The 22,760-nt window shown below is 41.0% G+C and overlaps 1 protein-coding gene across 4 annotated transcripts in view; it reads left to right on the forward strand.

The window, feature by feature from the left end:
- The window catches only part of Ppp3cc (protein phosphatase 3 catalytic subunit gamma), an 84,478-nt gene extending 67,187 nt beyond the window's left edge, over positions 1 to 17,291 (forward strand). The window contains exons 11-15 of one of the 4 annotated variants that reach the window (XM_008850439.3): positions 7,655 to 7,681; positions 8,533 to 8,614; positions 9,207 to 9,304; positions 15,128 to 15,157; positions 16,265 to 17,290. In XM_008850439.3, the coding sequence (XP_008848661.1) occupies positions 7,655 to 7,681; positions 8,533 to 8,614; positions 9,207 to 9,304; positions 15,128 to 15,157; positions 16,265 to 16,446 (419 nt within the window). In that variant the 3' untranslated portion in view covers positions 16,447 to 17,290. Of the gene's footprint in view, positions 1 to 7,654; positions 7,682 to 8,532; positions 8,615 to 9,206; positions 9,305 to 15,127; positions 15,158 to 16,264 lie in introns of all 4 variants that reach the window. The other 3 variants (XM_017802643.2, XM_008850443.3, XM_008850450.3) reach the window with 3 other exon arrangements.
- The last annotated feature ends 5,469 nt before the right edge of the window (positions 17,292 to 22,760 follow it).

The following is a 22,760-nucleotide window of genomic DNA, read 5'->3' on the forward strand; positions in this document are numbered from 1 at the left end:
AATGATATACTTAAAAAATTATATATGTGGGTCTGGAGAGATGCCTCAGTAGTTAAGAGGGCTGACTGCTCTTGCAGAGGACCTGGGTCAGTTCCCAGCACCCACATGGTGGCTAACAACCATCCTTAACTCCAGTTCCAGGGGATCTAACACCCTCTTCTGGCATCCATAGGCATTGCATGACATGGGAGCAGACAAAAAACTCATACACATAAAATAAAAATAAATAAATAAAAATTATAATGTGGCCGGGCATGATAGTGCACAACTTTAATCCCAGCACTCGGGAGGCAGAGGCAGATGGATCTCTGTGAGTTCAAGGCCATCCTGGTCTACATAGTGAGTTCTAGGACAGCTGGAGCCACAGGGAGACCCAGTCTCAAAAAGACCAAAAACAAAAATTATAATGTGTGTGCCCAATATGATATATGGAAATATCTGTTGAATCTTGGTTTGTTTGGGGTTTTTTTGGCCTTTTTGAAACAGGGTCTCCCTGTAGCCCCAGCTGGCCTGAAGCTCACTATTTAGACCAGGTAGGCCTTGAACTCACAGAGATCTGTCTGCCTCTGCCTCCTGAGTGCTGAGACTAAAGGCGGGCACCACCACACCCGGCTTTGAATCTTGTTTTTAATTATAAGAAATAGTCTCCCTAGTAGAGAACAGGGTTAATGAATTATCAGGTGTATAGATGACAGATCCTCTATTTGGACTATTACTTCCTTTTTGCAAGCAAAACACTTCTTGCCTTCTCTTCTGGTTAGCACTATTTCAACTTACTTCCTCCCAGACATTTCTGACCTCCCTTTCCAGATCTAGTACCCCTGTAAAGCTGTCACATATCACCATATGTTAGAATCACAGTTTTTACATTTATTTATATAATTTCATTATTAATATGTATTTTACCCCTAATCAATTGCAAACTCCATTAATGCCAGTTGAATTTTGCTCAACACTATTACTCTAAAGCCAAATGTGCAGTGAGCATAGTCGTTAACTCTTTGTTGAGATAAAGCTAGTTGAGTGATATGAAGAGCATGTGTTTAAAAATAGGGTGGAAAGCAATTGAGGAAGACACCTGATGTCGACCTCTGGCCTTCATACACAAGTGCACATACCTGTCCATGCATGCATGCACACACACACACATCAATGGATAGAATTTTTTTCATTCCTAGTTTTTCCAGGGTATGAGGTTATAAGGAAATATATTCTTGACAAGGAAAGATTAGTTTGTTTGCTTTCTGTTAAAAGGACATTTTAGGTTAAAATGGACATTTGTAATTCCATTCCCTCTGAAACTACACTGAAACTACCAACAAAAATTTGGATTTTTAAAAACATTTATTTGGGGATGGAGAGATGGCTCAGCAGTTAAGAGCACTGACTGCTCTTGCAGAGAACCCGGGTTCAATTCACAGCACCCACATGGCGGCTATGAACCATCCTTAACTCCAGTTCAGAGGAATCCGAAGCCCTCTTCTGACCTCCGCGGCATTGCATGACATGGGTGTACTCACATACATGCAGGAAATACACTCGTACACATAAAATAAAAATAATAAAATATAAAAAAACATTTATTTTGTGTGTGTTTGATGGGGGGTAGGATGGGGTGCGTGGTACAGCTGGCAGGAGTACATCTTTCTTTCCACCATGTGGATTCTGGGCATCGAACTCAGGTAGTCCACTTTCGTGGTAAGCACCCTTAACTACTGAGCCATCTCACTGGCCCAAAACTTAGGTGTTTTTAAAAATAATTTTATTTATTATTTTTTTTATGTGTATGAGTGTATTGCCTACATATATGTAAGTGCTGCACCCATGTCATGCAATGCCCTCAGAGGTCAGAAGAAGGTGTCAGGTCCCCTGGAACTGGAGTTACAGACAGTTGTTAGCTGTCATGTGGGTGCTGGGAATTGAACCAGGGTCTTCTACAAGAGCATCCAGTGCTCTTAACTGCTGAGCCATCTCTCCAGCCCCAAACTTAAGTTTTTAAAGGTGATAGAATCTAAGGATTTCTACTTCAACCCCAGGTGTTAGGCAACTAGAAGATCCAGACAAAACATTTTTTAATTGTTTTAAATCCATGCAAAAGGTGACCAAGTAGTAAAGAATTACAAAATGAGAATAGAAAAAGATGGAAATCCAGAGAGTTGAACTGGACCATTATTGAGTACACTCGTAAATTTTAAGGAAGTGGGTAAAAGGTTAAGGAGTTGTTTTGGTAGCCTTATGTGTGCGTGGAGGATTAGGGTTTCTCAAGGAGAATGTGAGTGTTCATAAGTTTCTGCTCATTGGTTTGGGTCCCTTGAAGGTCAAATATGTGCAAGAGCCAGGGTGAGCTAGAAAGAGGCATTATCATTACTTCATTGCAGCCCTTGACATCTAAGAGAAGTCTCTCAGGTACCTGACAAAGAAGATCTCTCTAGACTAGGATAACATCATGTAGGACCTTACTAAGCAGTCTTTCAAATAAAAGGTGCGCGGCTGACAACTAGAAATAACCAGGTGAATAAGGAGATACAATAACATGCATGAGGAAGAGGAAGAATTCCTAGGAATAAGGCTGCTGAGGTGGTAAAGGAACTTGCACAAGCCTGACAACCTGAGTGGGTCGTCAGAACCCTATAAAGGTGGAAGGAAAGAACTGACTCCCGCAGAGTTGTTTTCTGATCACTACGCTCACACGGTGACATGAGCCCCTTCCCCATTACACACACATGCTGTGTCATCGTCGTTGTCATCATCATTATCATCACAATAAATGAAATAAAAAAAATTTTAAAGAATTTTCAGAAACAGCAAAAATTAAAAGCAGACCCACCAGGTTCCGCAGACACTGGCATTATCAGATCAAACTTTAAAATAACTACACACACACACACACAAACACACAAACCAAAACCAAAAAACCCTACTTTGTTCAAGGACATAGAAGACTAGGTTGAGAATGTAAGCAAAAACTGTGAATTATGAAAGAGAATGGAGCAGATTTTATAAAGTATCAAAAGTGGAATTCTAGGACTGGAAAATAACAAATTAGCCACAGATTTGACCAAGCTAAATATAGAATAAGCGACCTGGCAGAGAGGTCAGAAGAAACGATCTGAAGCGTGAAGAGAAAACCAAAAGGAAAGTGCAAAAGCAGCATAAGGAGCACAGCACATGTGGCACAGGTGGTTCCAGCACACGCATGTTTGGTGTGCCAAAGGAAAAAGCAGAGAAAACAGGATAGAGGCAATATTTGAAAAGACACAGATGAAAGAATTCTGAGAACTGATGGGACATCGAGCTCCACCTGAAGAACCCTGTAACACAGAGCAGGGGCAATGCAAAGAAAACAACACACAACCACTCAGTAAAAGTAGCCAAAGTGAAAGTCAAAGAACTGAGGGCAGCGAGCAAAAGCAGAGATTACTCCTAAAAGAAAACCAAACTGACAGGCTCCTCATTGAAACAGTGGAAGCAAGAAAAACATGGATGACATGTTCAAGGTGCTGAAAGTTAGTACCCAATAAGGAGGATCATAAGGGGAAATGGCATTGCAGACACCACCCTATCCCTTAACATTTTTACTAAGAGAATTTAAAGAAAGTACATAGTAAACGAAATTCAAAGGGATATTTAAGGAGAAGGAAAATACTAGAAAAAATTTTGGGAATCCAGGAAGGAATAAAAATTAGAAAATATGTGCATAAACCAAATGAATATGTATTTTGTTGGAATTGAATAATTAGAATATGTGGTAACACTAGCAGGATGAATATAGTGCTTGAGGACTTTGTATTATTTGGGAAGAAGAAGAATGGGCCCATCACATTGTTCTTTTTTTTTTTTTTAGTTTTGAGGATCAAATCCAGGGCCTCTTACAAGATAAGTAAATGCTCTACTGAGTTGTACCCCCTCCCTTACATTATACTTTGATAGGTTACAGGTGCATGGTATAATTTCTAGGTTAGGCAATAAGAAAAATATTTTTTTAATATAATTTTTTTTTTGTCTTTTTGAGACAGGGTCTCCCTGTAGCCCCAGCTGTCCTGGAACTCACTATGTAGACCAGGCTGGCCTTGAACTCACAAAGAACCGCCTGCCTCTGCCTCCTGAGTGCTGGGACATTTAACAGTATTTTAAGAAACAGGTTTATTGCTACAGTGCAGGGGCCAGTGGGCTGGGGAAAAACAGGATCCACCTAACCTTGATATGGCAATGCAAAGGACTGATTCTAAACTTTATAGGAAATAGCCTAAGTCTTAAAGAATAACATTGAAGGGCTTGCCCTTATAAGTGTTGAGATATACTATAAAGTACTATAGCAATTAAAAGTATTAATTCAAGGATAGACAAGCACTGAAACAGAATAGAGAATGCAGAATAGAGCTATGTGTATGGACACTTGATTTATAGCAGAGATGGCATTGTAGACCAGTAAGAAAATAGTGGCAATAATGGATGCCCACTTTTGAAAAAAATTAAATCCACCTGGAATTTGTTTTTGTGTATTTGTATTTCATTCAAATATGAAAGACAAAGGGGCTGAGGATGTAGCTCAGTGGTAGAGTACTTGCCTAGCAAGTGTAAAGTCCTGGGCTCCTCCAGCGCTACCACCATCACAGCAACAGGCAGACAAAAGGAAGACGGTGATGCGTACCTGTCATCCAGCATTTAGCATCCTAAGTCAAGACCAGCCTGGCCTACATAGTGAGTTCATGGTTAACCTGTGCTACATAGAGAGTCCCTATCTCAACAAATAGCAAAATTTAAAAAAAATTGAAATGTAAACAAAATTTGTAGTATTTGTAATATAAAATTATCTTCATGACCTTGCTGTGGAAAAAAAGCCTTTAAACAGGACACAAAATGCACCAGCCATTCAGAAAATGATTAATAAATTGGGTAACATTAAAAGTAAGAGCTTGTGTTGTTCAAAGCATGTGAAAACCTGGCAGAGTAGAACAGGCAGGATGTTTGCAGCACAACCAACAGGCCTATTTGCAGAAGATTAAATTGCCACAGATTAAGATGATCAGGTATGAACAGGTAATGTCAGAAAAGAGGATTTCCAAATAGCTAACAAAAATATGAAAAGATACTCAACCATATTAATAATTATGAGAATACAAATTAAAATCCCAATGAGATAATGCTACCTACTTACTAGATTAGCTAAAATTAAAAATGAACCATATCGCTGGTGTTAGCATGTGTAGTAATAGGAATGCTCATATACAGAAGTATAAATTGATAGATCCAGGCATGGTGGCACACCTCTGTAGTCCCAGCACTTGGGAGGCAGAGGCAGGCAGGTCTCTGTGAGTTCAAGTCCAGCCTGGTCTACATAGCAAGTTCCAGGCCAACTGGGGCTACAGGGAGACCCTGTCTCAAAAAGACTTTAAAAAAAAAAAAGGCAATGTTAAACTGTTATCCAGAGTTAAACATATACATAACCTAAGAACATACTTACCAGAAATATGTGTACACGTGCTGCAAAAACAGATGTATAGGATTACTCACAGAAGCCTGCGTGTAGTAGCCAAAGATTAGAACCAACCCAAATGTTTACTGCAGTCAAAATGATAAATTGGGAGGGGGGGGCTGGAGAGATACTCAGTACTTGAGCACTGACTGCTCTTGCAGAGGACCTGGGTTCGGTTTTCAGCACCCACGTAATGACTAACAACCCCTGCAACTCCAGTTCCAAGGGATCTGACATCCTCTTCAGAGGGTATACATGGGTATTGTATGACATGATTGTACTTCCATACCTGCAGGCAAAACACTCATAAAATAAAAATAATAAATAAAATATAAAAAAATTCAAAACAACAACAAAAACGAGTGAAAACTGGGCTGTTGAGATGACTCAGTGTGTTAAGTGTTAAGGCGCTTTCTGCTAGTGCAATCCCTGGCACCCAGAGGGTAGGAGAGGTGCACTCCTGACAAGTTGTCCTCTGACCTCCACTTCCTTGTACATGCACACACATACTTTAAGTAAATAAATACATAAGTAAATGTGATAATTTAAAAAACAAAACAGTGAAAACTCTAGTACATATAAATACATGCCGACATGGTAAAATTATAAATAACAGTAAGGAAAAGGATTCCAGTAAAACTAGGAGTAAGAGACTGCATGCTAAGAGATACTCAATTGGGTTTTGGCAACATTCTGTTTATTGCCTTGAGTGAGTGGTTTTACAGTGTTTGCTTCTTAAAAAATCATTGAGATACATATTTGCATCGTATACTGTTCTATTTTGCTTTCTATTGCTGTGATAAAACATTGGCCAAACACAACCTGGGGTTTATTTGACTTACAGCTCACAGTCCATCATGGAGGGAAGTCAAGACAGGATTCTGGGGGCAGAAACTTAAGCAGAGACCATGGAGGAATGCTGCTCACTGGCTTGCTCAGCAAAAGTTTCTTATGTAACTTGGGCCTTCTGCCTAAGGACGATACCACCCCCAGTGGGCTGGGCCCTCCCGCATCAATCAACAATTAGGAAAATACCCCATAGATATGCCCATAGGCCAGTCTAACAGGAAATTCCTCAGTTGATGTCTCCTTGTCCTAGATGTTTCTTGTTTGTGTCAACTTGACAAAAGACTAACACATACACTTTCCTCTGTTCATTATACTTCTCAATTTAAAAAGTGAAAGTTAACATACCTACACATGTGGGGAAGTAGAACTTTTGTAAGCTGAGGAAAAAATGCATCAAAGAGGGCAGCGTTGGGGGAGACAAATTAGAACAAGTTGAGAAGGCTGAGGCCCAGTTTAGTAGTAGGGAATGGTGAGTTTCAGTACCAGTTTCTAGAACTGAGCTGAGGCGAGGGCAGGGACATTGGGCTTACCTAAATGGATTAGGCGAGAACCCTTTGAAAGGCAGTTAAAAGCCTACTTGCCACTGGGCACCTGCTTCTTCTCCATATCTGGAGGCTGATCTCTAAAACCGATGTGTTCTGGATTGGCAATACAATGAAGTAAGTGACCAAATGCACACTGTACATTTCATAACAGGCCTGCCAGGTAAAGCTCAGAGTCAAGTTTCCAGCTCCCACCTCTGCCTCTGGAGTGTTGGGATTAAAGGCTTACAGGTGTGTGCCACCATGCCAGGCTTCTATCCCCTGCTCCTAAATCATGAGCCAACCAACAAGGATTTTCAGACTCCAAAGTCTTCATAAGCCAACTTCAGAAAGCAGCTTGAATGAGGTTGAAATTCTGAAGGCTTAAATCTTTTGAAAAGGAAAATATCTCTTGAAAAATAAGATAATGCTGTGGAGTCCAGTAAACAAAAGCATACTGTTTGACTGAGAGTTGTAAATTGTTCTTGCCCGTTGTTTTGTTGCTTGTTTGGCTCTACAAAAGATATCTTTTGTTTGGTGTTACTTTCATGATGGGGGTGGGAGGAGCTGGATAATGATAGATGGGAATTAATATAAAATGTTAAACCATTACGGATTTGAAGAAATGACTGAGAAAAGAATCTGCATTTAACTTTCTCAGGGACCAGGCGTCTCTGAGCTGGTGAAATGACACCTGCTCCTCCCCATGCATTTCACTTGTTTTTTTTTCTCTTCCATGTATACGTGCATCCTCTTCTCATGTGTCTGTCTTCATCTCCTTGTGTCTTGGTGTCTCTTCTCCCTGAAGATAACTACATTTCAAGCTATCCGAAAGGTATCCAACTGAAATGTGCTATGAGCTAAATTCTCACTGTCTGTCCTGTCACCATTGACTGGTTAGATGCTTTGAACTGGTATTTGAGCAGGTTTACACGACTTTCCATCCTCCCTCAGTGGGCATGGCTGTGTTTTCCGTCGGCCTGTTGCTTGGTCCAGCAGGACTGAGAGATGGGAGAGAGGAAGAAAAGCCGGTGTCTTGTTCTGACTTTTGGATGTGGCTACTGGGTGCATACCTCAGTCTTCCCTTCTTGTGTTTGGGCTGTTTCCTAAATCTTAGATAAGAAAAGGCCATAAGGTCTTGCATGAGCTTTTCAGTGTTGCTTTTTAAAATAGCTGCCCATTCTTGTAACCTGTACTACATGTCGTCAGTAGTATTCTGAAGAAATAACTTGCTGGTATGAAGAACTGAAAATTATAGATGGAAAGCAGTTCTCACAGAGTTCAGGAGAGCTTGTGCTGAGTGGGAAGACAGTTGCTCCCATGCTCACTTGCCCTTTGGCAGACCAAACCCTGCATCCTAAGGTGGTCCACAGTTCTCAACAGAGATCTTTGTTTGTAGCAGCTGTCTTTGTGAAGCTTGTTTCTGTCACGTTTTTCTCTGTGTTCAGAACCACAGAAGCTCCTGCTCCTTGATCTTTTTGTGACCCCTTCATTCTTTACTTCACCTTTTTCTCTTGCTCCTTAGAATTTCCTGAGGTGTTTGTTTGTTTGTTTAAAAATTAAAGAATCCTTGATTCTTTTAAAAATGTTTTTCTTTAATTTAAATACCAGATACTTCATCTTGCATTTTTTAGGCCAGCCTGTCACCACACCTTTTTAACCCACTTGTTCTTTGTATTCTCTAAGGAGGCACTTCAGTTCGAAAAGAGGTCATCAAGAATAAAATCAGAGCCATTGGGAAGATGGCACGGGTCTTTTCAATTCTTCGGTAAGGATCTGTCTGTCATTACACTGTGGGATGAAGACATTCGGAAAGTAGGTTAGAAGTTGACTTTAGAGTAATGTTTTAGGGTTGCAGTTTGGCGTCAGAACTGCAAGTCTTCTGGTTAAGTGTAGGTCTTCCGGCTACACGCAGACTTACATGTAAAAGTTAATAGTGCTCTGGAAAATGCTCGTTTTATACTGACTTAGATGTAGTGATTGTAGAAGTTTAGTGTGGATTTCGGAGCCAGGTTCCCCATGCTCAGATTCTGGTTTTCCTTAGCTGTGTGGTCTTGGTTTAATCTCTGGGTTTTAGTTTCCTTGTCTGTAAACGAGAGATAATAACAGGACACAGCTCACAGATTGTCAGGTAGGTCAAATGGGATAATGTGTAGGAAACAGTACCCAGCTACCAGTGCCTCCAGTTTTAAAAAAAGGACTGGCTCATTGTTTCAAACTGAAATGTTTACCGAACACCTGGGTCAGATGAAGGTGGGACCTGTCTTTGTCTCTGCCTTTCTGCCATCTTCCTTCGGGTGTCATTGCTTGCTGTGCCGTGGCTCCCTGGCACTAACTAGGGCTTCCATGTTTCTTTGCAGGGAAGAGAGTGAGAGTGTGCTGACTCTCAAGGGCCTCACTCCCACAGGCACACTCCCCTTGGGGGTCCTCTCTGGAGGCAAGCAGACCATTGAGACTGGTGAGTATGAGGAGGCCTCTCCTGGAAGGTGTACCCCATGACCAGCAGTCAGGGGCATTTTTTTTTTCTTTTTTGTCTTTTTGAGACAGGGTCTCCCTGTAGCCCCAGCTGTCCTGGAACTTGCTATGTAGACCAGGCTGGCCTCAAACTCACAAAGATCCGCCTGCCTCTGCCTCCCAAGTGCTGGGATTAAAGGCGTGCGCCACCACGCCCTGCCAGGGGCTTCTTTTAGTACCTGGTGCTTAGAGCAATTGGATATCTATCTAGAGAAAGATGAATCGTGACCCTTTTCCCTCTACACACAAAAATCAATTCAAAGTGGATTATAATTTAAATGCAAAAGGTAAAACAAACTCGCAGAAAATTGCAGCAAGTGGGGTAGGCAAAGAGTCTGTAAGTAAAAGAGAGAGAACTGGCCTTAAAAGAAAAGAAATTTCATTAAAATTATGCCCTTTTAATAAAATTCACAGTTAAGAGAAGGACAAGGCAAGCCATGTGAGGTCTGGAGAGACAGATCATTGGTTAGGGGCATTTGCTGCTCTTTAGAGGACCTAAATTTGGTTCCCAGCACCCACATCTAGTGGCTTACAGCTGCCTATAGCTCCAGCTCCAGAGGGATCTGACATCCTCTTCTGGCCTCTAGACACCTGCATCCATGTGGCATATATTTACACAGACACATACACATTAATTTAAAAAAAAAAAAGTTTAATAAAAAAGACAAGCTGCAGAGTTTTTTGGAGTACCTATGCCTGACAAATGCCTTGTTTCAGAATAAAGAACTACAAATAAGAAAAAAAGAAAATGTAATCAAATGATTGTAACGGTTACTTCACTGAAGAGGATTTCAATACAGCCAGTAAACATCTGAGACAATGCTTAGTATAGTTATTCGTCTGAAAAAATGAATGTTAAACTACAATGAAATGTTACCACATGCCCACAAGAATGGCTAGAATTTTTAAATCTGGCAGTATTAAGTATTGGTGTGTCTATGGAGAACTAGAAGTAGATATATGCTGGTGGGCTTATACACTGGCTGAATTACTTGGCCAGACAGTAAAGCTAAACACATTTGTATCCCATAACATTGCAGTTCTACACCAAGGATATCCATGTCCATAAGGATTTTTTAACTTTATTCATAATAATACCAAACTGGAAGTAGCTCCTATCTCCATTGATAGTAGAATAAACTGCATAATATTGATATAATGAACTATTTTTTCACCCATAAAAAGTAGCATTATAGGTACATGCAACAACATGATTGAGTTTCCCATATGATGTAGCAAATTTAAAATGCCATCTGAACATGGAATAGCCCAGCACTCAGGAAGTACAGGCAGGAGGATTGCAAATTCAAGGCTAGTCTGGATGTACATAGACCTGGTTTCAATAAATAAATCAAATTTTAAATGACATTCACAAAAGAGCAAAGACTGATATATATGTTTAAGAACAAGCAGAGGCTGGAGAAATGCTTAGGGGTTAAGAGCACTGGCTGCTCTGCTCTTCTTGCAGAGGACCCAAGTTCAGTTCCCAGCCCCATGTGGCAGCTAACAACCATGTGTAACTCCAGTTCCAGGACATCTGATGCCCTCTTCTGGCCTCTGTGGGCACTGCGTGCATGTGGTGCAAATACGTGCATGCAGAACACCTTATACATATAAAATATACAAAAGAACAAGAAGACAAAACAGTGCTTCTTCTGTTCAGAGAATATTGACCCAGAGGGCACATGGCCTTCAGGAGTGTTGGGAATGTTCCATATCATTATCTAAGAAGCAGTTATATGTGTGTAAATACATATTAAAAGGAATTGAAGTGGGCTGTGGTGACACACACCTCTACTCCCAACACCAGATAGGCAGAGTCAAGGAATCTCTGTGAATTCCAAGCCAGCCAGGGCTGTATACTAAGAACTTGTCTCAAAAGGGAAAAAAAAGAAGAAAAAAAAAAAAGGGGGGGAGGGGGTGGAATTGAGCTGTATTCTTCAGATTTGGGTACATGCCACACACATCATGATATCTTTCAGTCCTTAAGGAGACTCACCTGAAGGGTTTCTCAGTCAGAGAGGGTGCTTGCCTCTGCTTGCAGTCCTGCTCTTCTCCAGTGTCATGTCACTTCTGTCAGTGGCCCAAAAACTGCCCAGAACTGGCTTCTAGGCAGATTGCTTTATGAAATTCTGCAGTGAAAAGATTAGCTTCTGTCAGAATGTAGATGTGGTCAAATGGGAAGAAGAGACAGATCACGTTATCAGAACTAATTCTAGACATGAAAACTGGTGTGGGAATAAAATACTACTATCTTAAACTTTCACTGCTTTTTCTTATTGTTGTTCAGTTTTTGAGGCCAGGTTTCACTTTGTTATCCGGACTAACCTGAAACTTACTATGTAGCCCCAGCTGGCCTCCAACTCCCGAATGCTGGGATTGAGCACTGGGGCTTAGGCCTGCACCGCCACACCCAGTAGCTCTGCTGCGCTGCTTTTGTTCCCATTCCATTAAGTTGTTTGTCCATTTCCCTCCTTTTATTAGCCTAACATTTAGAGGAATTCTTTTTCTTTTGTGGAAATTTCATTGGTTTGGCTAGTAGGAACTCCCACTGTACCCCTCCCCCACCTTAAAGAGAACTGAATTCCTCTTCCTCTTTCAAGTTGAATACTAAGTATTAAAACTCGGCTATTTAAAAGGAAGACCAAACATTTTCTCCTTGGAAGTATATAGTCTCTACTTTTTTTAAAAAACAAAACAAAACAAAACAGCCTCGTTGAATTGCCTAGGCTGACCTTGAACTTTGGAGCCAAAATAGTCATCCTGCTTCAGTCTCCTGAGTAGCTGGGACCATAAACATGTATCACTAAGCCCAGCTTCATTTATTTTCTTAATTTGTTTAGTTTCAAAGAAAAGAGCTTTCAGATAGAGGGGTTTAATGTCCCTCAAATAAATGTACAGTTAAAAAAAAAAACTTTAATGACAGCTTTAATTTATTCTTTGTCAACTTCATACACATATACAATGTATTTTCATCAACTCAACCTTCTTCACTCCCCTGGACCCTCCTTGTAACACCCCCTCATATTCTCTCCCCTCTTCCCTCCCTCCTAACCCCCCTTCCCTGGGCATTGCACGTATGTGGTGTACTTACATATGTGCAGGAAAACACTCATATACTAAAATAAAAATAGATGAGTTTAAAAATTTAGACTACATCAAAATTTAAAACTCTTACGAGGGCTAGAGAGATGATTCAGTGGTTAAGAGCACTGACTACTCTTGCAGAGAACCTAGATTCCCTTCCCAGCACCCACATGGTGGTTAACAACCATTTGTAACTCCAGTTCCAGGGGATCTGATGCCTTCTTCTGACTTCCGAGGGCATTGCATGACATGGGTGCACTTACATATATGCAGGCAATACACACATGCATAAAATAAAAAATCATAAATAAAATATTAAAGAAAACTCTTACACTATAATGATCCTATCTAGAAAATGAAAGAGGCCGGGCGTGGTAGCACACGCCTTTAATTCTAGCACTCAGGAGGCAGAGGCAGAGGCAGGTGGATCTCTGTGAGTTCAAGAACAGCCTGATCTACATAGCAAGTTCCAGGCCCCAGCTGGGACTACAGAGAGAGCCTGTCTCAAAAAAAACACAAAAAAAAAAGCTTGTGTACAAATGCTCATAAGTGACGTTCTTCATGATAGCCTCAAATGGCATTCTCTATCGTAGTGCCAAAGCAGGTACCACTTCATTGTTCATCCACTGGATAAAACAACAACCAGAAAAAGGTATAGAAACAGGATTCTTTGCAGCCATAAAAAGTAAGAAGTTGATGCGTGAACATTGAACATATTGTGAAGTGAAAGCTGTCACTAATGCCATCTTACATGATTCCTCCTACATGGCATTTTCAAATTTACAGGACTAGGAAGTAGATTTTGGTTGACTAAGGTTAATAGGAAGAGATGAGGAAGGGAAATGGGAAGTAACTGCCAATGAGTAGAGAGTTTCTTTGAGGGACGATGAAAATGTTTTGAATGAATATTGTGATAGTCATACAGCTATAAATATATGAAAGCTATTGGCTTAATCAGGTATGGTTGTGCATGCCTGTAGTACCATTAGTTCCAGCATTTGGGAGACAGAGGCAGGTGGATCTCCTGTAGTTTGAGGACAGCCTGGTTGGTCTACATAGCAAGCCTTGGGCCAGCCAGGGCTACATAGTGAGCTCCTGTCTCAAAAAAAAAAAAAAAAAAAAAATTCTGGGGCTAGAGAGATTTCTTAGTGATTAAGAACACTTCCAGAAGACCTGGGTTTGAGTCCCAGTACCCATGTGGTGGCTAGCAACGTCTAACTCCAGTTCCAGGGGATCTGACACCCTCTTCTGGCCTCTTTGGGCATTACATGCACATGGTACACTTACATACATGCAGACAAAACACTCATACACATAAAATAAAATAATAAGTAAATTTTTTAAAAAGCAATTCTAGAGGGCTGGAAAGAGGGTTCAGCGGTTTAGAGCATTGACTGGGCTTGCAGAGGACCTGGGTTTGAGTCCCAGCACCCACATGGTGGCTAACAACTGTCTATAACTCCAGTTCCAGGGGTTCTAATGCTCTTTTCTGATTTCCTCGGTCATTGCATGACATGGGTGCACTTACATACATGCAGGCACTATACTCATACACATAAAATAAATATATATAGATAGGTAGAGAGAGAGAAAGAGACAGAGAGAAGAGAGACCCTCCTAGGGTCCCCAAAATGTAATACTGGTAAACATTTGCTACACAAATTGAAAATTAATTGGCTTTTGGCTCCCACTTCCTGACAGTTGCATGGGTAATGCCTGCCATGTGAGGAAACACTTCATCAGGTGCGTCTGAGATTAGAGGTGCGGCAGTGTGTCCACACGCCTTCAGACATGGGCAGGTCTGAGCACTTGATGAGTCAATTCCAGCTACCCACTTTCACATTGCCTTAGGAAGTTCATTAACTTGGCAGTTTTCCCCTTTCTTAGATGCTCAGTATCCTTTCCTAATTTAAGAAAATTTCTATTGAAGGAGTTGGCAGGATTCTAACAGAATCTTTCTTGCTGTACTCAAACCTTTTCATGTATTATGGTTTTAACTAACAAAGGCACAAGGCAGTTTACCTGTTGGTGCTAATTTTCTCCTGTTGGGAGAAGAGGGCTTTCTTCAAATTGGTCTGCTCCCCTGCACAAGGAACAAAAGATATGAGTTGTGTTAGTGTCTAAAGGGTACATGAATTTGGGTTCAAATCAATGTCTGACAGATAGTCCACCTCCAGGCCAGAAATGGCCTCTCACTTGTAACCCATTTTTTTCTCAGTCCAAATGTTTTAATTAAGTGGTTAAGGAGAGTTGAACCTCACACAAGTCATTTCAGAGCACTAAGAAGCAGAATTAAATGAGATTTTAAAATGGACCCATCAGTAGCTGGTTTGATAGTCTCCAAGCAATTATAAACAAACCCATGTGGTGTTAAATTATCTGATTGACAAGTAATTTTGATGGGTGGTATCAGGACATAAACTAGCAGGTAGCTATTCCAAACAAAGAGAGCAACAGTCCAGCGCCACCTGAAATGTTAAAGTGCCAGGAATTTCCCCCCCTGCCACCACTCCCCATTTTAGTTACTTGCCATAATAATTCTCGCTTCTCTAACTTTCATTACTGAGTTGGGGGGCTGGCAGGTGGGACCCTGGGGCATCTGTGCTGGCAGCAGTACCGTTGATTTACTCCCTCTTTCTCTGTCTTCATTTTTGCATGCCACTGCTCCTGCCCTTTACAGCCACAGTAGAAGCGGTAGAGGCCCAGGAAGGTATGGCCATATTACTGTGGTGGATGTGCCCCTGTGTCTGTGTGCTAGTCTAAAGAGCTTTCTGAACACTTCTGAACTTACTGTTGCATCACCAGAACTATAAGAGAAAAGGAATAGCTGCTCCTAGGAATGGTCATGTGTCATTTTTTTATTCAGCTGACCTTCAGCACAGCTTAAGTCCTATCTGACTATCAGTTTTAAGGCAATGACAGGCACTTGTGTGGCTGGTAATGAGAGGTCAAATGGTTTAAATCCACTCTTTTTGGATTCAGATAGTCAAATAGGCATGCCTCTTTACCTAATGCCTTAAAAGGTGAGCAAGAGCAGAGGCCACAGTAGATGACAATTTAGATTGCTTCATTTCTGAAGTTGACCTAAAGCATTCAAGCTAAGGTATCTGTTTCTGTGGAGCCATATTTTAAGTACTACTACTTCCAAAGTTTTAGATGAAAGTCATCAGAATTTATAAAACTGACTAGTTATTTCATTAGATAAGATGGTCAGTACAAAATTGAATCAGGCTGGGATTATAGCTCAGTGGCAGAATGTTTGCCCTGGGTCTGCGAGCCTAGGGTTCAGTCCCAAATACCACAAGAATATCCAAAGTTGAGTCAGAAGGAAACAATCTAGAAGCTGTGTTGATGGTTTTTATCTTATGATCAACTCCTGGTTGTACAAGATAAAAAGCTATCTTAAGAGATCAGCTCTCTTGTTACTTCCCCGTGCTTAGTGTGATATTTGTGCTTAAAGCAACTACTCTGTGTTCTCTTTCTCCTGGTGTTGCCTTTTTCTAGCATTGAGCACATTTCTGACCCATAAGAAACATTATTTCAAATATATGGAGGCTAAGAACTTATCTCTGTTTTGTCAAGTGTATTTCTGTCACACGGAGCTTTTGTGGACATTTCGTTTTCTACTGGCCTTTGGGCTGTATAGAAATAGTAGTTGTAGACAAGGTTGGTTTAATCACATGTTGCCTGTCATCAGATATGTGTTCTCTAGCCAACTTTCTGTGTGTTAAGAGGTTGCTGTGTACTGGGAAACTTGATTTAAGCTGTTAATTTTGCTGACTGAGCTCTCTCCACCCACTTTGCTGCTTCTCTGTAGCCATCAGAGGGTTTTCACTTCCGCACAAGATCCGAAGTTTTGAAGAAGCTCGAGGTCTAGACCGAATTAATGAGAGAATGCCACCCCGAAAAGATAATGGGCGTCCTGACAGGCCAGTGAGATTGGTAAACCCAGCGCCCACAAATGTGCGAAAGAGCGACCAAGGAAAAAAAGTCCAGTGATGATTCAGAGTCCTGCAGCAGATGGATCCCAAACCTTCTAACAAATTTTATTTATTTATTATTGGAAGCAAGAACAACTCAAACAACTTAAACTTGGAGGTGCATTCATAATTCAGTCTGCATTTATTCTGTAAGAAAGGTGACCATTTTATAAATTCTTTTAATTTATGTAAAGCAGATACATATATATATATATATATATATATATATTAAATGTACATCTGTTTTGTTTTTCCCCTTCTGCCCCTCCAGTTTTTAGGAACAGATCTCATTGTTGTCAATATATGTGAAGTCATGTGCTCTAAAGGGAACCTTCCCCTAATAAAAAGGGCCTTGGAAACCTCAACCCTGGGTTTCTGACTTGAACAACTAGTCAACCTTTTCTCTTGTTTTGGGAAGGTAACATCTTTCATTTAAGACTAGTAACTTTCTAACTCAAGAGAGTCTTTTCATTTTTTTTCCCCTTCTGCTGGGTGCCATTGATGAAAGTTCTTTTAGATTTTGGTGTTGCAAAAACTGGTTCTCTTCTGATGGAAACTTGAGCTTCTAAGAGAACAACCGTACTATGTGGTTGTGGTTGTTTGTGTGGGGTTTCTGTTTTGTTTTGCTTTGTGGTACTGAATTTGAACCCAGGGCCAAATGTATGCTAGGCAAGCACTATAGCACCACCCAGCCATATCCTCACCACTCAGATGATTGAATGTGTTCTAATAAAGTCGAGTAAAAGATGGTGAGGATGGGCTGGCAAGATGGTTAAGTCTGATGACCTGGTTTGAGCCCCAGGACCCATATGATATAAATAAAAAAATAATTGTAGCTGAGCATGGTAGCACAGGCCTTTAATCCCAGCACTCGGGAGGCAGAGGCAGGTGGAGCTCTGTGAGTTCAAGGCCAGCCTGGTCTACATAGTGAGTTCCAGGACAGCTGGGGCTACAGGGAGACCCTGTCTAAAAAAGACCAGAAAAAAAAAACATAAATGCAATAAAATAATAGTAATAATAACAGAGGCTAGAGAAGTGGCTCAGTGGCTAAGATCACTTACTGCTTGCTCTTCCAGAGGACCAGGGTTCAGTTTCCAACACCCACATAGTGGCTAACAGCTCTTCTCAACTCCGGTTCCAGAGTATCAGATGCCCTCTTCTGGCCTCCGTGGCCACCAGGCATATATATGACACCCTCACATAAATGTAGGCAAAACATACACATAAACATAAATAAAATAGTGATAATAATGAAAGGTTTTCTTAGAATTACTGAAAATATGTCCATCTGACCACGTGATTGGTGTCAGGTCCTCTTAGAAGTTGAAGGGAGGAAGACTTCCAAGTTCTAACTCTTGTCTTTTGCCCTTTGTTTTTGCTTTTTTTTTGAATCCCAGGTGCTCCACCTGCAAAGGAAGTTATGTTTGTAAATAATGTATGAATGCCCTTGGAGCCTTCGGCATCAAGGCATGTTTATGTCCTCCTGTGTCATCACATCAGTCATTGCATCTATTTTCCCATCATCCTTCTGTTTTCCATAGTCAGTGTGTCTGAAACTACCTTTCTGGAAGTTGATCAAAGTGGAATGAGCTCCTTGTGAACTGATTCTTGCTAAAGGGCATCAGATAAGTGAAGGTCTCCTGTCTTCTGGAATTAGAAAACTAGCTTCTAGTCACTGGGCTGTTTCTCCATCATTCAGTTTAATTATATGTAACATTGATTAGTGCAGTCTGGAATATGAAATCAGGGGTTCAGGTATAGCTGCCTCTTAGCTTTTTTGTCTGTTTTTTTGTGGTTTTTTTCTTAATTTTTAAAAAATATTTTATTTATTTATTTAATTTTATGTGTATGCATGTATTGCCAGCACGTAGGTAAGTGCACCCATGTCATGCAATGCCCACAGAGGACAGAAGAGGCTTTCGGATCCCCTGGAACTGAGTATATTGTCTGCATGTATGTAAGAGCACCCGTGTCGTGCAGTGCCCGTGGACTGGAGTTACGGACAGTTGTTAGCTGCCATATGGGTTCTGGGATTCAAACCTGGGTCTTCTGTAAGAATAGCCAGTGTTCTTAACCACTGAGCCATCTCTCCAGCCCACTTGTCTGTTTTTTAAGACATGGTCTTGCTTTGTAGCCTTGGCTGACCTGGAACTTGCTATGTAGACCAGCCTTCCCTTGAACTCAGAACAGAGATATGCATGCCTCTGCCTCCCAAATTAGGATTAAGGGCGTGCACTACCACACCAGCCACTTGTTTTTTGTTTTGAGACATGGTCTCTTATAACTCAAGCTAGTTGTGAACTCATTATGTAGGTGAGGCTTTCCTTGAACCCCTGATTCTCCTGCCTCTACCTCCCAAGTGCTGGGATTACAGGTGTGCACCATCACACCAGACTAGCTTATTAGTGTGGTTTATTTGGGGGGGGGGTGTAATTTTTTTTAAATGTATGTAAGTATTTTCTCTGCATGTATGTAAAGGTACCACATGCATGCAGTGCTCACAGAGGCCAGAAGACAATGTTGAATACCCTGGAACTGGAGTTAGGGAAGGGCATTAGCCACCATGTGGGAACCAAATCCAGGTCTTCTGCAAGAGCAGCAAATTCTGTTAACTGCTGAGCCATCTCTCTAGCCCCAGGTTTTGTTTTGTTGTTTAATGTGATAACCAACCAGTAGAAGATTGGGAGCTACTTGCGCTCCTCCTTTGGCTTGACCTGATCATAGGTGACATGTCACAGTACTCACTGATGAATTCCAGCTCAAAACCTGGAAAATGGAAATGTACAGAACTCATTAATGTCATGTGGACTGTGGAGCTTAGCATTAAAGCATGTGTCTCAAACAGTCATGTTGGGAGATTCAGGGAAAGAAGAAAAACAAGCAACATAATTTTCTTCTTTAAGAAATATAATTTTCATGAAAAAAAATGAAAAGTTAGCCATTTGATATATATACCTTTTGCGAACATTTTCCAGTGTGTTCATGACAAAGATCAAAGTATTCTTGGGGAACTGTAATCTGCCTGCGTTGATTGCTTTGTTTGTTAAAGAGCCAAGTAGGCCAGGCATGGTGGCACAAACCTTTAATCCCAGCACTTGGGAGGCAGAGGCAGGCGGATCTCTGTGAGTTCAAGGCCAGCCTGGTCTACATAGTGAGTTCCAGGACAGCTGGGGCTACAAGGAGACCCTGTCTCAAAAGGACAAAAAAAAAAAAAAAAGCCAAGTAGGTTGGCACAGGCCTGTAATTCCAGCATTTGGGAGTTGGAGGTAGGAAAATCAGGAGTTCAGGGTCATCCTCAACCACATAATGAGTTTAAGACAAGGGCCAGTGAGATGATTCAGCAGATAAAAGCACTTTCTGTGTAAGCCTGATGATCTCAGTTTGATTATTGGCACCCACATGGTGGCATGGCAATGTGAACACACACACACACACACACACACACACACACACACACACACAAAGATAGTTCAGGAGTTAAGAACACTTGTTCTTGTAGAGGACCCAGGTTTGGTTCCCAGCACCCTCATGGTGGCTAACAACCAGTTCCAGGGGAGCCAGTGCCTCTTCTAGTCTCCAAGGGCATGGCACAACATGGTGCACTTAACGTACATGTAGGCAAAATACTCATACACATAAAATAGAAATAAATCGTTGTTTGTTTTTTTTTTTAATTTAAAAGTGAGGGTCTAGCCGGGCGTGGTAGCGCACATCTTTAATCCCAGCACTCAGGAGGCAGAGGCAGGCGGATCTCTGTGAGTTCAAGGCCAGCCTGGTCTACATAGTGAGTTCCAGGACCCTGTCTCAAAAAGACAAAAAAAAAAAAAAAAAAAAGAGGGTCTAGGGTATAACTCAGTGGTGGAGCACTTGGCCCCGAATTCAATTCCCAGTACCACATTCAGACACTAAATAAATAAATACATATAAAAAAGAAAAAAATTAACTTCTAATTCCAGGCCAGCCTAGTGGGCTAGGTCAGACCCTATCTAGGCGGGAGTCAGGGAGAGGGCATTGTGGAAGGAGATAAAGTATCTTAACTGGATTGTGAGCAAAGCCTGTAAAAGAAAAGAGGAAAAGCCCTGAGTAACTGTCTTTCTTGGTTGTCATTTCTTTGTACTTGAGAGAGAATTAACCACACGGACATCCTTATACAATTCTCCTCCTGAATCCCATTGGTAGAAAAGATCCTGTCTTTGAAAAGCTCTCCTGTGAAAGTCAGCCCTATGACAGATCATACTGTTGAAACACACAGTCACAGGTAGTGCAATCCTAGGACTTCCATAGGCAGGCTGTAGTAAAAGTTACTGCAAATCCCTATGAGCAAAAAAAAATATATTAATTTAAAAGGGATGATTAGGGGACCAGAGAGACAGCTCAGCAATTAAGAGTGCTTACTGCTCTTGCAGAGGGCCCAGGTTTGGTTCCCAGCACCCATGTTGGGTGGCTTACCATTCATTACCTATAACTTCAGCTCCACAGGCACCTGCACTCACGTGTACAAACCCACACACAGATATACATACATACACATAATTAAAAATAAAAATCTTAAAAAGGAATTAATTGGTAATATCTTCATTATCTTCTTAGAAGTGGTATTAGTTGATCCAGTTTCTATGATGGAAGTGTCACAAAAGGATGGTTTATAGGTACCATCAGAGCTGTTGAGGGTCAGCAAAGAGGTGTGAAGTCCAAAATGTAAGAAAACCTGAGAAACCTTAATCCCAGTGCTGGGGAGGCAGAGGCAGTGGTTCTCTGTTAGTGTGAGGCTAGCCTGGTCTACATGGATGTGTGGGTGAAAACAGGGTTGGAGAGATGGGTGACTCAGCTGTTAAGATCATGTACTGCTCTTGCAGAGGATCTGAGTTCTATAACCAGCATCTGTGTCAGGAACCTCACAACTTCCTGTAACTCCTGTAACTTCCTGTCCCAGAGGATCTGATGCCTCTCTGGCCTCCACAGGTATTGCACTCACATGTACAAACCCACATATATACATTATTAACCAATTAAATCAGAGAAGAACTTTATTTTAAAAATTGAAGATGTTTATAAAAAAAATACTTTGCTTCTGCAGAAAAGGCACATGTGTATTGTGATATTTTAGAAAGTCATGTGCTAGGTGTGCCTGTATGGTAACAGATGGCCTCTTAAAATGGGGCCTCAGCTGGTGGTAAAGTCAATGATTTGCTTCACATGATTTAGGCCCTTGGTTCATCCCTCAGCACTGCAGTAAATAAATAAAGTGAAAAACAAAAAATGTACAAGTAGAGCTCTCAATTGATGTACGGTGCCCTATGTTGTATCTGTGGCTCAAACCCATTTGGGGGACCTGAACCCTAGGAATATGTTGTTGTAGCCACTTTTTCTTCACTTTAGACTTCATTGAAGGCTTTTAACGTATTTTCAAATATTGTCATTTAAATTTTTCCACCTGGATGCCTCCTTACTTAGGTTTGCCCTTGGATGACTATTTCTCCCTAAGGCCATCATTCCAAACATTTTAACTGCTGTCAAAGTTTTGCAGTGTTGGCATTTTCAAAGTCTCTTCTGGTTTATTACATCTTTCCCTTGTGTCCTAAAGATGCTAAAAATACTTCCCTCTTGTTCTTTTTCACATTAAGGTGTCTTTTACTGAAACCTCTCCCATTCAGAAAAATAAAAACAACCCACTTCTTACACTAGATTCCTAGAAACGTCAGAGGACTCCTTTGTAAACTTTTCTAATGCTTCTCACAGACCAGGTTTCCCAATTGTAGTTAAATATATACCATATGAAATTTCACATTTACCAGAGACTGTTTCTTAATAAATAAAAATTTAAAACCTCGTCTGATACAAAGTTCAGAACATCTCTTTTTAATCTTTGCATTCTGAATATTTAGAGTAAAATCAGGAGGGGTGGGGGAGAGAGAGAGGAGAGAGAATAGGGTGTGCACTATAAAAGGCTTCAGGTTTCTTTGTAATCTCAGGGTGACACTTTGGTTATGAGGACAGACACTGCTGATTTGCTGGTCTTTTGTGACTAGATATGGACCAGCAAAGTGAACATTGCTTATCGTCACACTGTAATGGGCATGATTGATATGGCTCCTTGCCTAGGAATAGAGGAGTCAGACTGTCCAGGAATATCAGCATTGTCCTCTTTTTTTGTATTTTCATTACCATTTTTGTTCTTTCAGAACAGCTGCCATTTAATGAAGCACGTCTGTCTTGATAGTGAACATCTGTTTTCTTACCCCGAAAACTTAGGGATCATTTCCTGACACTTAAAAATGGGAAAAAGAAAACCACCAATGTTGGACCAATAGAAGATTATTTGATGTCATTAAG

The sequence above is a fragment of the Nannospalax galili genome, unplaced genomic scaffold (assembly GCF_000622305.1).
Source record: "Nannospalax galili isolate Female #2095 unplaced genomic scaffold, S.galili_v1.0 scaffold291, whole genome shotgun sequence".
Taxonomy (NCBI): Eukaryota; Metazoa; Chordata; class Mammalia; order Rodentia; family Spalacidae; genus Nannospalax; species Nannospalax galili.